Source organism: Urocampus carinirostris, chromosome 1 (assembly GCF_059441175.1).
Source record: "Urocampus carinirostris isolate Australia breed hairy pipefish chromosome 1, RoL_Ucar_1.0, whole genome shotgun sequence".
Taxonomy (NCBI): domain Eukaryota; kingdom Metazoa; phylum Chordata; class Actinopteri; order Syngnathiformes; family Syngnathidae; genus Urocampus; species Urocampus carinirostris.
In genome coordinates, this window is record NC_142349.1 from 45,697,989 (window position 1) to 45,712,123 (window position 14,135).

The 14,135-nt window shown below is 39.2% G+C and overlaps 1 protein-coding gene across 1 annotated transcript; it reads right to left on the minus strand.

Moving 5' to 3' along the window:
* Positions 1 to 1,565: 1,565 nt before the first annotated feature.
* LOC148374880 (lipid droplet assembly factor 1-like) lies at positions 1,566 to 8,135 on the minus strand. The gene is made up of 5 exons (XM_088355635.1): positions 8,008 to 8,135; positions 7,807 to 7,904; positions 5,802 to 5,970; positions 4,617 to 4,762; positions 1,566 to 2,199 (listed from the first exon to the last, which is right to left on the minus strand). Exons 2-5 carry the CDS (start codon positions 7,879 to 7,881, stop codon positions 2,140 to 2,142), a joined length of 450 nt encoding a protein of 149 aa, XP_088211761.1. The 5' UTR covers positions 7,882 to 7,904; positions 8,008 to 8,135; the 3' UTR covers positions 1,566 to 2,139.
* Between the last annotated feature and the right edge of the window lie 6,000 nt (positions 8,136 to 14,135).

Here is a 14,135-nt window from a genome sequence, read left to right on the forward strand (position 1 = left end):
AAATGTTGTAATATTAAGAAAGTACTTACCTGACAAAATAATCCCAGTGTCATGGTTGCCCTTTGCCCTCACTTGGGCCCGCCCGTTTGGCGCCAGGTGCTGCTCGTTGCCTGATTGGCTTCCCTCCTAATTAAACTCAGTGCTCTCATTAACCCCTTGTCAGTCCGTCAACGAACCTCTGCACTTTCAAGACTTGTATTTTGACTCTGTCCGGTATCTTGCTCCAGTGTCCAGTATCCGGTATCGATACCGTCTGTCTTGTCCTGTCCGGTATCTTGCTCCAGTCTCCACAATCCGGTATCGATCCCATCTGTCGTCCTGTCCGGTATCTTGCTCCAGTATCCGGTATCAATCCCGTCTGTCTCATCCTGTCTGGTATTTTGCTCATGTATCCAGTATCCAGTATCAATCCTGTCGGTCTCGTCCTGTCCTGTATCCTGCTCGTGTAACTGGTATCCGGTATCGATCCCGTCTGTCCCGCCTTGTCCGGTATCTGCTTGTGTATCCTGTATCTGGTATACATCCCATCTGTCCTGTCCGGTTTCGATCTCTTGTGCCCAGCGATCGTTTGTGTTCCTGCGCATGACTGCCCCGTTCCCGTAAAATAAAGCTTGTGTGAAAACGTTACGCGTCTGGGTCCACTGTCTGTTCGGGTTCTGACACACAGACACGCTAATCCCACAAAAACACAAAATCCATCGTACTATGGGTCAGATAAATGCCGACATCTGCATTCTTCTAACTTTATTCTTTTTTCAACAACATAAAAGTTAAAACATGAGCTTATTTTATTCTGATTTTAAAACGTCTACCCATGTCATATTTAAACTTGTCTTACCCCCCGAAAATGCAATCTGCAAATATTTATCTTTGTGTTTCAGTATTATGCTTAATCATTCAGCCTGTATGAGTAAGATATTTTACATATTATAATCACGGATAACAATGGATATGTTCTAAAAACAACACATTTATTCACAAACAAATAAGAAAAAAGAAATTCATGTTTGGTAGTGAATGTGTTAACTGGTTTATTTTATTATTTGAGTGAATGTAGTTCTACACCTGAACCAACTCATCACACTATATAAACTCAACATTTCCCTCTAGCGGCTGGAGAGAGCATTTGGATTACATGAATTAAAAAAGAAAATTAATTTTGATTGAAATGACCGAGAGACTACCTAATTTTTTTGAAATACTTAGAAATTAATGGCAGGAAGGATTAGCTCATACAATGGGCCGTATCCGACCGGCAGATCGGATGTTTGAAATGCTTGACTAAATATATTTAGTTGACACGACAGCTGAAGGCAGAGAAGAGACGAGAATGAGAATGAACTGCAAGGAAGGAACACATCTAGCACAGCAACTTGGGTCCCCTATTTTAAGAATTGGACTACACTCAGGACATGCTGCTACTAAACTACCAGCTGAGCTCACCATCATCACATTATGATGAATTTATTCACAACATTTGAGCACATGTTTTTTTTATATTCTAAACGTCTCCATTAAATAGCAATATTCTTGGCAACAAAAAGCAAATGAGAAAAATAAACTGCTCATAGTTATTCATAATTTTATTAAATATAACAACAAGTAAAAACATTATTTGAAGTTGTACAAATAATGTGGCAGTGTTTGGTATTGCACATTGCATCATTTCAACAATGGAATAAAAGTTCGGTACCAGAGATAAAAAACATACATCAGACAGATCCGTCCATTTTGTGTGCCGCTTATCCGCAGTAGGGCCGTGGGGGTTCTGGAGCCCATCTCAGCCATCTTTGGGCCGTGGGCAAGGGACACCCTGAACTGGTTGCCAGTCAGTCACAGGGCACACATATACAGACAACTCACTCGCTCATTCGCACCTAGGGAGAATTTGGACCGGCCAATTAACCTGACGTGCATGTTTTTGGACTGTGGGAGAAAACCAGAGTGCCAGAAGAAACCCACGCAGGAAAAGGGAGAACATGCAAACTCCGCACGGAGAGGCTGCATGCTTGAACCCTGTACCCCAACACCGTAGGGCTATGCGCTAACCACCTAGCCACCAAATTAGACAGATAATGTGACAAAATATTTTGGGCTATACAAACTTAACACAGCAGATTAAAGGTATAAGGAAATGAACTATTGTGTTGTGTTATGTGGAATTTCATCCCAGGTGTCCCTGTCATGTTCTTTCTCTATCTGTGGAAACAAACACCAAACAGTTTTCATGAGACCTAGTAGTCATTTGAGTATTTTCAAACCCAAGAATCAGTTGACTAAGACTTCAACTGTGTGGTTAACACCCAACAATGCCAAGAATTCAGGGAAATAATCCTCCCTTCATGCAGTAACCTTTTGCCTCCAATAATAGGGGCTTTTTTCATAAATAGGGGGCTGAGAAAATGATTTTTAAACATATTTGACATTATTAGATATTGAGCATTACATCACTTTTTGCTAGTTTCTGTAAAGAAAGTAATATTTCTGGGGTATATCACTCGTTAAGTGGGCCATAACAAACCCATCCAAAAATGTTTCAAAAAACTGAACACGGGTTTTGTGAGCTGTGAAACAGCAAGGGTCCATTTTTGTACTAAATGGGCTTGAGTTAGGGCTGGGCAAACCTTGGAGTGGCATGCCGAATTGGGTTCAAACATTTGGCCAGGGGCCGGGAGACCTACCCAATTTTTCTCATTTGCATTTATGAACGAATACACTACATGTACATTTTTATTTTTTTTAATTTGTATTAGGAGTGCAGTGGTTAGCACATTTGACTAACATGCCAAGGTCCACAGTTGTAGACCTGGAGGAAACATATCTTGGCCTGGGGAGGGATGGGCGCCACCAGGCTGTACTTGCCTAAGACACACCCCAGGAAAAGGTGCCCCTATGACTCTAGTGGTTAAGGGATCCATAACCATAATCATCAAATTTGCTTTAAAATGATCAGAATTAAAGCAACGTAGTACTGTATATTAGGTCGCTTTTTAAGGACTTATTTTGATATTTAGATTTCTCTATTTCTCTATTTCTCTAGAATTTTCGCAGCACTTCTATAATATTTCCATAGTAGTATTTTGTGTTTTTTTTTTTTAGTAGTTGTATTTTGTAATATTGCTTCTTAGTAGTTCTGTAGCATTTTTGGTACTAAACCTGTAGTAGTATTTCTGAAGATTTTCTGAAGTAGTATTTTTGTAGTACCACTTTAGCAGTGTTTCTGTAGTAGTTCTGTATTAGTATTTTTTAGTATTATTTTGTTACTATTATGTTACTGTAGTAGTGTTTTTAAGTATTCACGCAGTATTTCTTGTTTCTTTTTAGACTCCAAACAGAATTATATATTAAGTGCCTGTTTTCATATTTAGTTCTGTGGGATCTCTGTAGTATTTTGTGGTATTTCTGTAATTTCTCCTTAGTAGTATTTTTGTGATATTTCTGTACTATTTTTGTAACATTACTGTAGTTATATTTTTGTAATATTCCTTCTTAATATTACTGTAGTAATGTTTCTGTAGCAGTATTTCCATAGCAGTATTTTTGTAATATAGTATTGGTGTAGCAGTCTTTTTGTAGTTTTGGTGTAGTATTTATTTTTTCTTTTCAAAATTATCTCTATACTTTCTTTCATACTATGTATACTGTTGAGGCATTTTTTTCATTTTTTGCTAAGCCGGACGGATTAAAAAGCTTGTTTTTCACTGTGCATTGTGTTTTGCATTCTGATTGGCTAAACAGAGGAAGATACTTTCTATTGCCAGCCAACTTGGACTTGTCGACCCGCTAAACTAGCTTTTTCCAAAAAATGTAATAATGGAAAAATATAGGGTTTCTGTAGGAAAGAACCAGATGGTAAATGCAGTTTTCCATAACATCCACACACTGGCGGCAAAGTTTCATGTAAAGTAAATCGTTTCTTTAATCCATACAGTTGTGCCATATAACAGAAAGATTAATTTTACAATTATAATTTGACGGTACAGACTTTTTTTTGGTAAAAAACAAAGCGCTTTGAATTATTAAAGAAATACTTGAGCCAATAAATTGGTTTTTTTCTTGAGTAATAAATAAATAATTAATTAAATCAAGGTTTCTACCTTGCAGATTTTGATGATCACAGGACGTATTTGGAACGCGACTGACAAGATTATTGTAAATTTATAATCAATTAACTACAAATATTGAGCATTACAGAGACCCTTACAGTTGAGTGGTATTTTTCCTTGCTTAAGGGAGTTTTATCGCCCTTTGGGGACGTGACCTGTTCAGACCTATCAACCATTGTGGAGTAAAGCCGCATTCTTCTGTTTTGTTTTCATCTATACAAATGGAGTGTCCTTTGTTCCTTTTCTCAACTTCCTTCCCACAAGATTTCTGTGAATAAAAAGGGGAGTTGGTGAAGTTTTGGGCAGATGAGTATCAGGCTGAGAAATGACCATCTCATCATGAGAAATATTAATGTCTCTTGTCTCTTATTGTGTTTTATTCAGAGATGTAGGGTAATAGACCTAACAGCAGCCCACACGAAAAACGAGGAATTATTCTAGCGATTCTCTAAGGCCTCTGAAAGGCTCCATCCTTACTTCACTCTACTAATTTCATTTGCTGTTTGTTACCTTTATCATGTGTGGGTAATAGTAGTTGAGGATGTTGGAGACGACCATGTAAAAGGCGGCTACCACGGACGATGCCACCACAGAGAAGACAGCCACACCCGTCAATACGCACAGCAAACTCAAGACACCCGCAAATAACAAGAAGCCTAAACAAGAAAGATAATTGGAAAAACAGAGTGAAAAACCCTCTATCTTCCCACCAGTGCGATTATCAGAATAATCGTTATTTTGAACATGCAATCCTTTACAGTTACTGATAACCTGTCAAAAAATGTCATCGGTAATGTAATCCGAATACCTTGAAATTGCAGTAATGCAACTTGATTACTTTCTATTACTTATGAGATTACTGCAGTACCAGATAGAATATTAATCTAAATTACTCCAACACTAAATATAAAAATAAGAGACAGAAACTAATTGAGAAGCACTGTTTTAAAAACACCAAGTGTTCACTTTCTACATTTCCAACAAACTCTGGGTTGTCTTGCGTCCAAGTTCCAGTTTTACTTGTTTTAAGTGGGGATGCGGTACTTCTTGGCAATATTCATATTTACAAGGCTAAGTAAAACATTTTCACACAAAAAAATACAGCGATCATTAAATGATTTTAAACACCAATTAACTGCAAAATACAAAAGGAAAACAATCAATCAATATTATTATTATTATTATAATCAATATTAACCAAAAGTCCCTGAATGCATAATTAGCGCAACGGCACTGCCGTCACAAAACTGCAGGCTCACGCCAATTTAACAAAGTGAGTGCTACATTGAAGGAAAAATAAAATACACACAAAATATACACAAAAGTTATTTTACCTGCAACACAGTGTGACAAACATGCCATCTATATAAAGCGAGCAACAGATATGACTACCGCACACACGTTTTATTTAGGCTTCATCTCTCTCTGTCTATTGAGTGTCGATAATTGAAATTATGACACGATTCATCAATCAGCACATCATGTATATGTAAATATGGTTTTAAATACAATTTTAATCCTACAAAAGTAATCCTGATTTTAAATAAATGAACCTGTGATTTGATTACATTTTCTATGTAATTGTAACAGAATACAATTACACTTTTTAGTATCTCAGTTACGTTACTCCTAATTACTTTGGGTGTTTTGTTACTCCCCAGCCCTGTCTAAAAAGTAGATAGCCAATGTTGCTACCTTCAAAGAAAAGGAAGCTGACCGCTGACATAACCACAGTCACCAACGCAAAAAGGAGGAAAATTCCAACAGGAAGGGCGGCCATTGCGCAGAAGAGCATGAATGCGAGCGCCACCACCGGGTGGCTGTTCAGGTACAGCGCTGCTTTGGACTTCATCAGCCGGCTCACCTGCTCATATTGATGAACAACAACAGCACAATAAACTGGCTCACTTTTTTTCCAACATCAAACATACAGTGGAACCTCAATTTTCTAACGCCTCTCAGTTCGAACAAATCGGTTCTCGACCAAAAATTTCGAGAAATTCTTGCTTCGCTTTTCGTTCAAAAAATCGGAGTTCGAACGCCGGTACGCTAGGGTGCGATGCTGAGCGGCGTACGGGTGTAGATTGCCCCCACCCCTCGTGAAGAACTGTTATGACGTGCGCGCGCACTTCTTTTCGCTTTCGCTTTTAATATCGGTGAATGGAGTGTTTTAGCCCCTAATTAAGCCTCCGAAGAAGGTCGGTGCAAGCAGCAAAGTTGCTACAGGTGAAAAAAAAGAGTAGTGCGTACAACTATTGCATTTAAGAAAGAAAAAAATAGCAAAATGAAGAATGTGAGACAGTTTCCCTTCTTTCGAGGGAATAGAGCATGGCTTCTGCAGACCACCACAAAGGTAAGAAATCCTATTCATAAATCTTTTCTTTATCCTTTAACCGCTCACCGCTTTTTGTGGAGACCCGGGTGCTAAAAGACGTATAAACGACCTGTTTTTTTATTTTTACACGTTCATGTTAGCGTAATCTTTCGTACGGAAGATTACGATAAAGCGAACGTACGATTAGCCTGGGTTAGCTTCATGTTTACGTTCATGGTAAACATTCAGGGTGTTGGAACGGATTAAAACGATTTTTCATTACTTTTAATGGGAAAAACTATTTTCGGTGATTGAACAAATGGGTTCTCGAACAGGGTTCTGGAACGGATTATAGTCGAGAACCGAGGTTCCACTGTACTTCATGCCATGTGGACTCCATTTTCTCGGTCAAATGAAGGCAGACTGTCACATGAGTCCATGCAAAGGCAAAGATTTTTTATTTAAAAAACAGCAGAGCACACTTGACCTCACGTTCAGTCTTATTTTGATTGGAAGCAACTGGAACTACGTATGTTTGTTGTCACCCATGAGTCAAGCAAGGGCAGTGATAATGTTATCATTTGGGATCTAAAAATGTGCGACAAAGCCTGTACTTTGTAATGAAATCGAAATATATATATGTATTTGTTTGTCTGTTTGTGTGTCTGTCCACCTAAAAAATGGAAAATTAGTTTGTATCTGACCACCACCTTTCACAAGCAGTCAGGAAGGTTACTCTAGATGTGAAAAATACAAAAAAGGTGACTCAATACTTTCACACCCCCATTTCCGGATTTTAGTTTTCATCTGGACTCAGTCTTACTCTTTGGGTTTTCCAATCTCATGTATCAATGACCCTGCCAACAAGGAAAATTCTGCCCACAAATGGTTTCATGACTCAACGCGGGTGATGCTCAAATGGTGCACAATCATTTATTGATCATTTATCAAACTTGTATTCTTTGTATTCCGCCATCCCCCTCGCCCCCACTTAGATTTTTTTCTTTCAAGCATGATGCAAACAAAATCACATCACAAATTGAACAAATCACCCAGGAAAGAAAAAAGGGATTTCTGGCTGAAGGCTTATAGGAGACACATCGCCTAGATAAATTTGGACGCTTTGTCAATCAATCAATCAATCATTTCAACTAATTGTCGTGTCTTACATCGGAATAAGTCATTTGTAAGTCAATTTTTTAATTTTCAAATGGTTTAAATCACAAAATAAACCCAATTGTTACTCAACTAAAGTAGGGACTGAATACTGCGTAAAAATACATCACCTTGAATATAATTGTTGACTACATATCTACCTCCAACATTTTGTGAAGTGTTACTGTCTCTGGTAACTACTCATGTATACAATAAATGTCTCAAACTTACCTGTGGGCTGCTATAAACTTGCTTGGACAAGACGCTCCAGCCTTCCCACACTTCATTGCTGCTATTCGGCTGCATCACCAGATTCACCACAAACGAGACTTGTAAGAGTTAAAGCACAGAATAACAAAAAAAGTTAAGAGGAGCTTAAGAGGAGTTTGCTCTCAATTTGCATGGATTTGGAGTGAGTAGCAAGACACATACCCTGAATAAGAAACAGATTGTAGCTCAACAAGTCGCATCAAAAGAATGTTGTTCACTGAAGACATAGTACACCCTCTTGTTTTGTTCCCCTCCTCACACTCCTCCCTTTTCTCCACCTCTTCCTCATACCTCTTCCTCATGCTGCAGCAGCGAAAGCCAGTTGAGAACATTGCTGCCATCTATTGTTGGTGTGCTGCAAAGGGATTGCTTGAGCAAATAATTTGGTGCAGTGGCCCTTTAAGCTAAATAATAAAGGAACATTTTGTATTTCTTAGTGCCTCAGATTTGTGAAAAAACAAAAACTATTGATCTGAATAATAAGCAAAAATTCATGGATGGGTACCCCCAAAACCGTTGTGAAAGCTGGGAAAAAAAGAAAAAAAAAATACTTTGGTTTGGTCACTTTGAGTCTCCACAGTTGGTATTCTTGTGCTTTCGAGAACTCGTTTTCAATTAGACAGAGTAATGTATACAAATGGAGTATCCTCAACTGCATTGATTACATAAGAAAGCTTATGTAATTATAGACCTGTGTCAAACCTACCGTTTCTTTCTCAAGTACTTGAAAAAGTAGTGGCACAGCAGCTGAATGATTTCATATCTGAGAACAATCTTTTTGAATCAATGCAATCAGGATTCAGGGCTAACCACTCTACTGAGACAGCTCTGATTAAGGTAACCAATGATCTCCTACGGGCAATAGACTCTGGCGCTTCATCACTTTTGCTGCTGCTGGACCTTAGTGCTGCTTTTGACACAGTGGACCATAGTATCTTACTAGAACGGTTGGAAAAATGGATTGGTCTCTCATGAAACGTCCTCTTATGGTTCAGATCCTACCTCTCAGATAGGACGCACTGTGTTAAATATGGCGAAATGACATCTGAGCCCTTTAGTGTTACCTGTGGTGTTCCGCAGGGTTCAGTGCTTGGCCCCCTTCTTTTCAGCATTTACATGCTTCCATTAGGTGACATTATTAGCAAGTATAATATCAGTTTCCATTGCTACGCAGATGACACTCAACTATATCTCCCGATGCAGCAATCTGCCACACTAAACTGTGCAAATCTGGAGGCCTGCCTTACTGAGATAAAAGAGTGGATGCCAGCTGGGTGCCATGACAACCGTGCAGGACATGACAACACTGGCCAAATTTACTCAACAAATAAAGTGTGATTGATCAAGTCAGTTTTTTTTTACCAACATTTGCTCTATTTTCTGAAGAAAAATGAAAGGTTTTTTCTTGACTCATGTGAAAATTTTTTTTTCTGCAAAATGTTTTGTGGAAGGCGGCACGGCGGTAGTGTGGTTAGTGCGTCCGCAGCACAGTTCTCTGGTGATGGGATCAAATTCAGCTACCAGCTTTCCTGTGCGGAGTTTGCATGTTCTTCCCGTGCACTCTGGTGTCCTCCCACATTCAAAAAACAGGTTAATTGGCCGGTCCAAATTGTCCCGAGATGTGAATGAGTGAGTGAGTTGTCTGTCTCTGGCTGGCGACCAGTTCAGGGTGTCCCCTGCACACTGCCTGAAGATAGCTGGGATGGCTTCAGCACGCCTGCGACCCTACTGAAGATAAGCGGTGGAGATAATGGATGGATCGATGGATGTATTGTGGGGTCTAAAAAACAATGCAAAAACTGCTTTACGGAGCTCTTGTTCTGCAGGAGAAACCCAGCAGGGAACAGTGCAGGCCACTTTTTCCTTATTGGTCCCACTTAAAATTCGACTTGAATGAGCCACACAGAAGCATTTCTAATTTGCTTTTGAAAAATTAAAATAAAACGAAGAAAAAAAACGGTGGCCTTTCTGGCTGTTTGGTATACAAATGACTAAATTCAGTTTCTGCAACCCTTTGTTGCAGGCATGCTACTTTTGGATGTGGTCGTTTTTTCCAGCCACTGGCAGCACGCAATAGACCCACTTTATTGTTTTAACCTTCCTGTTGTTTTCGGATATAAATGACCCGAAACTGTGTTAACTGTCAATACAGTAGTTATCATATTCCAAAACGTAACCCCCCAAAAAAAATTTGTTGACAACATTTTGAAAAGTGTTTTTCTTTTACATTTTTTGTGGATTAAAAAAAATCTACACAAATCGAAATGTATTGATTTTTCTTTTTTGTTTTGTATGATAAGTTCAAATTTTAATATAAACTGTGGATAAGGTGGTGGAAAAGAGTACTTTACATATTTGCATGTGTATAGCATACATTTCTATGCATTTCTTTTAAATTATCAAGTTAATTGACACACACTTAAGTATTTTTCCAAGGTCTATCTGTCAAGTCAAGTCAAGTCATGTTTCTTTGTATAGGCCTTAATCACAAAAAGTATCAAAGGGCTGCACAGATCAAAGACTATTGCAAACTATTATTACAGACTATTATGACACTATCCCCTGATCTAAAACCTGCATGAGGGCAAGGAAAAACTCAAAAACCTCAGCATGAGGAAAATGAAGAAACCTGTCCAAAACTTAAATATTTGAATAAATAGGAGGGAAATTAGAAATCCGATTAATCGAATAATCAACTGATTCATCGATTATGGATTAATGAAATGAATCCTTAGTTACAGCTCTAAAAATGATATAAATTGAAATTACGTGTTTGGCAGACTATTTACTGTACCAGACGAACGGACGGATGTGGTGACAAACCAAAATGTGTAGAAGCGGCAAGAGGGAGGCGAAACATCCATCAATCCGTTATCTGCACCGCTTATCCTCAGGAGGGTCGCGGGGTGCTGGAGCCCATCCCAGCTATCTTCGGGCAGAGGGCAGGGGACACCCTGAACTGGTTGCCAGCCAGTTGCAGGGCACCCAGAGACAGACAATTCACTCGCTCATTCACAACTTGGGACAATTTGGACCGACCAATTATCCTGAAATGCATATTTTGGGAATATGGGAGGAAACTGGAGTGCCTTGAGGAAACCCACACAAGCACGGGGAGAACATTCAAACTCCACACAGAGAGGTTCGATCTCATGACCTCAGAACTGTGAAGTGGAGTCGGTAACCACTCACCCGTCGTGCTGCCGGACAAAAACATGTGTCATTTAAGTTAAGAAAAGCATAGCTCATGGTAATGAACAAAACAAACAAGCAAAATAAATGAAACATAATGTCCAAAAATAACTAGCAAAATATCAAAACAAGAAACAAAGTTTAGAAAAAAAGAGGGTCAGTAGACACGACAGAAAAGGGCAGCAGCAGTAAGATTAATCAAGGTGTATACATTTTGCTTAGCAACAAGAAATTCAGTTGTTTTTTTCCCTTTTCTTCTTTACACTTACACAGTCTCACCTGGAGCACAGCTGCAGACAGGAATACAACTCAGAAAAGCTTCGGCTACCACCTTTTTGACCTGCTGCTCACTGGCAGATGCTACAGATCCCTTAAAACAAGGACTAACAGGCTCAGAGACAGTTTCTTCCCCAGGTACATCACTATCTTAAACAAGCACACAAGACTATGAAACAAATATATCTTCACTTTGTATAGAAAAAGATGCATTCATATTTTATGTTTTGACTCTTGTTTTGAAAATTTGTTGCTAGGAGTGTCATTATTTACTTACTATTTTTCACTGCACTATTGTTTTGATGAAATTTCAGCCAGTCTACAAGCAATACCTTGCAAATATCTGCATATTTATCCTAAAATTTATATCTTATATCACATTTTTATCCTGGAGTGCCATGTCTAATCTCATAGTAAACAATGTTCACTACTATAAATGACAATTAAGACACATCTACGGACTTAATACCTAAATATTTTGTTGTTTTTTTGGAACTTTTTTAACTTGCTGACACCATTTTCTGGCTTTTGTCATCAGGGCAGCCTCTGGCAAGCTCCTTATATTGCGCATGCAAGTACGTCCATTGCTTTCATGCGCTTTTTTGGGGGGTTTGGGGTGGCGTTTGGACTACTTGAAACAGGCCTTTTTCTACTTTTACTCTTTACCTGCTACATGAACAAAACAACTCCAACCACCCTTTCCCCTTCCCACCTAACTAATTGATGGATTTAAACTGTAAATATGTTATTCTACTGTTGCATTATCTTCTTTGCATACTGTGTGCCTTTCTTGCTTGTGTTTGAAGAAGGAGGAAACAAGATGTTCACTAAACAGCCGACACCTAGCTGCGGCCAGATAAGGGACACTCAGCTCCTCTCTGACCGCAGGCTGGCCTAGTTTCGTTTACCATAGAATATGCTTACGATAACATGTTATCGTATAAACAGGTCTCAACTGTTTATTTTGTCACTCCCCCTCCCTTTAGCAGAAGAGACCTTATGTAAACTAGGGCCTTCCGAACACTATAAAAAGGCAAGGAGAAGGAGACTTTTTCAGAGTGTCTAGTAGACTGCATTAGGCAGACTATGGTCATTTCTCCTTGCAAGTAAGAAAAGCAAAATTCACGTTCTCTGTGTCTTTTTTGTATAAAGGTTTTGTTTACATCTGTTGGGTTAAACCTGACACTAATGTATTCAACAGCCCAAACAACTTTGCTAAAAATAAGATAAAAGCAGAAAGAGATATAAGGACTCTTCGAACTCTGTTGGGCATTGTTAATACATACTTTAGTTAGAAAATGTTTTACTTTCAATTTTTTAAGGACCCCTCAAACAATGTACCCCATGTTTAAAAGATAAATTATTCTATGGTACATTCAAATTTAAAGGACACCTAAAAAGACACACTACTTAAAATAAAATAAAAAAAATCATGGGAAAATAGTGCAACTATATCACTGGTTAAAATGTAAGTATTTATTTGCGGGACTGTTCTTTTACAAAAAACAAGTCATGTTAGAATTACAGTCTTTAAGAAAAAGGCAGGTACACTAATGTAAATGCCATCAGAATTTCAAAGCCAACTTAACAAGCAAATGGTAATAGTCATTAGATGAAAGCAACAGTCTTGTTCTTTGGCACAATTATCCATCATGTCCCTTACTGGAGCACTATTTGATGAAAATGGAATGTCCCTAATGTTTGTGTGTAACATACTCATACACTCACATACACACTTGTACACTCACACCTTCACCTACATAGCCAAGATATATGAGTTTGGCTGCGAGCGTATCGACGGAACGATGTGTCAAGCGGCACGTGCAGAGCCGCTCAACAGATTGCGCCCCCTACATGTGATTGATGGCTTGTCAGCCTTTTCCAATTTGCATGGACTGATTGTGAGAATCCAATCAGCGTGACAGGTAGGGGAGGGTTGGGTGTTGGGGTTCACGAAATTGCCTCAAATCTCCTGCGCTTGCCTGTCCACCCACGCGTGGCGTCTAGTGTAGCTGTTTTGACCTCGACCCCATATCAGAGGTTGAGAGCAATCATCGCAGCTTGTTTTGTTTTGATTTAGTTATTTATTGTTGTTTTTTTGGATCGTGAACTTGTGTATGTTCCATTGCCAAACAGTCTTACTCTATCTAGTGTTAATTTCCCTCCAATTGCCATTGTCCTCCATTTGAAGTTGCACAAGAAAGTTCGACCAGTCGCTGTGGCCAAAAGACAAATCTGGGACACTTCACATTATCAGTGGTGGCTGTCTTGTACTGGCAAAGTAGGAGGAGAGATTTCCCTCTCTGTGTTACTGGTTCGAACAGAACTAACCGCAGGAGGGCGAGGAGTAAACCCTGGCTGGCACTTGGATGCTTGTCGACTATTTCCAGTCTGAGTTCAGCCACAGGTTGTCTCCACGGCTTCTCTATTAGATTTTGGATATCTGCCGTTTGCAGTACAGTGTCCCCTCTTAATAAGAGCTACTGTCTAGTTGCGAAAAATTTAAAATCTTGCCTGACATATGTGAGGAAGGTACAAGAATTTCCAAACACTAGCCATGGAGGGCTGAGTGCTTGAGACTACTCACTGCTGGCATTAGCTCGGTCATACAGACCTGATCCAGTGCTTTTGTATGCTTAAGTAGCAACACTTTCTCTGTCATGGATTGGTGCCTGCACTGCTTCCATTTCTCTGATAGATGGCAGAATTGCTCCCATTTCCGGTCACCCCCACTCTCTCTTCACTCCCCGGTCCAGGTGTTTCCAATCATCATTGGGCACTCTGCTATAAATACGCTGGTCTTCCACTCTATGTTGCTAGCA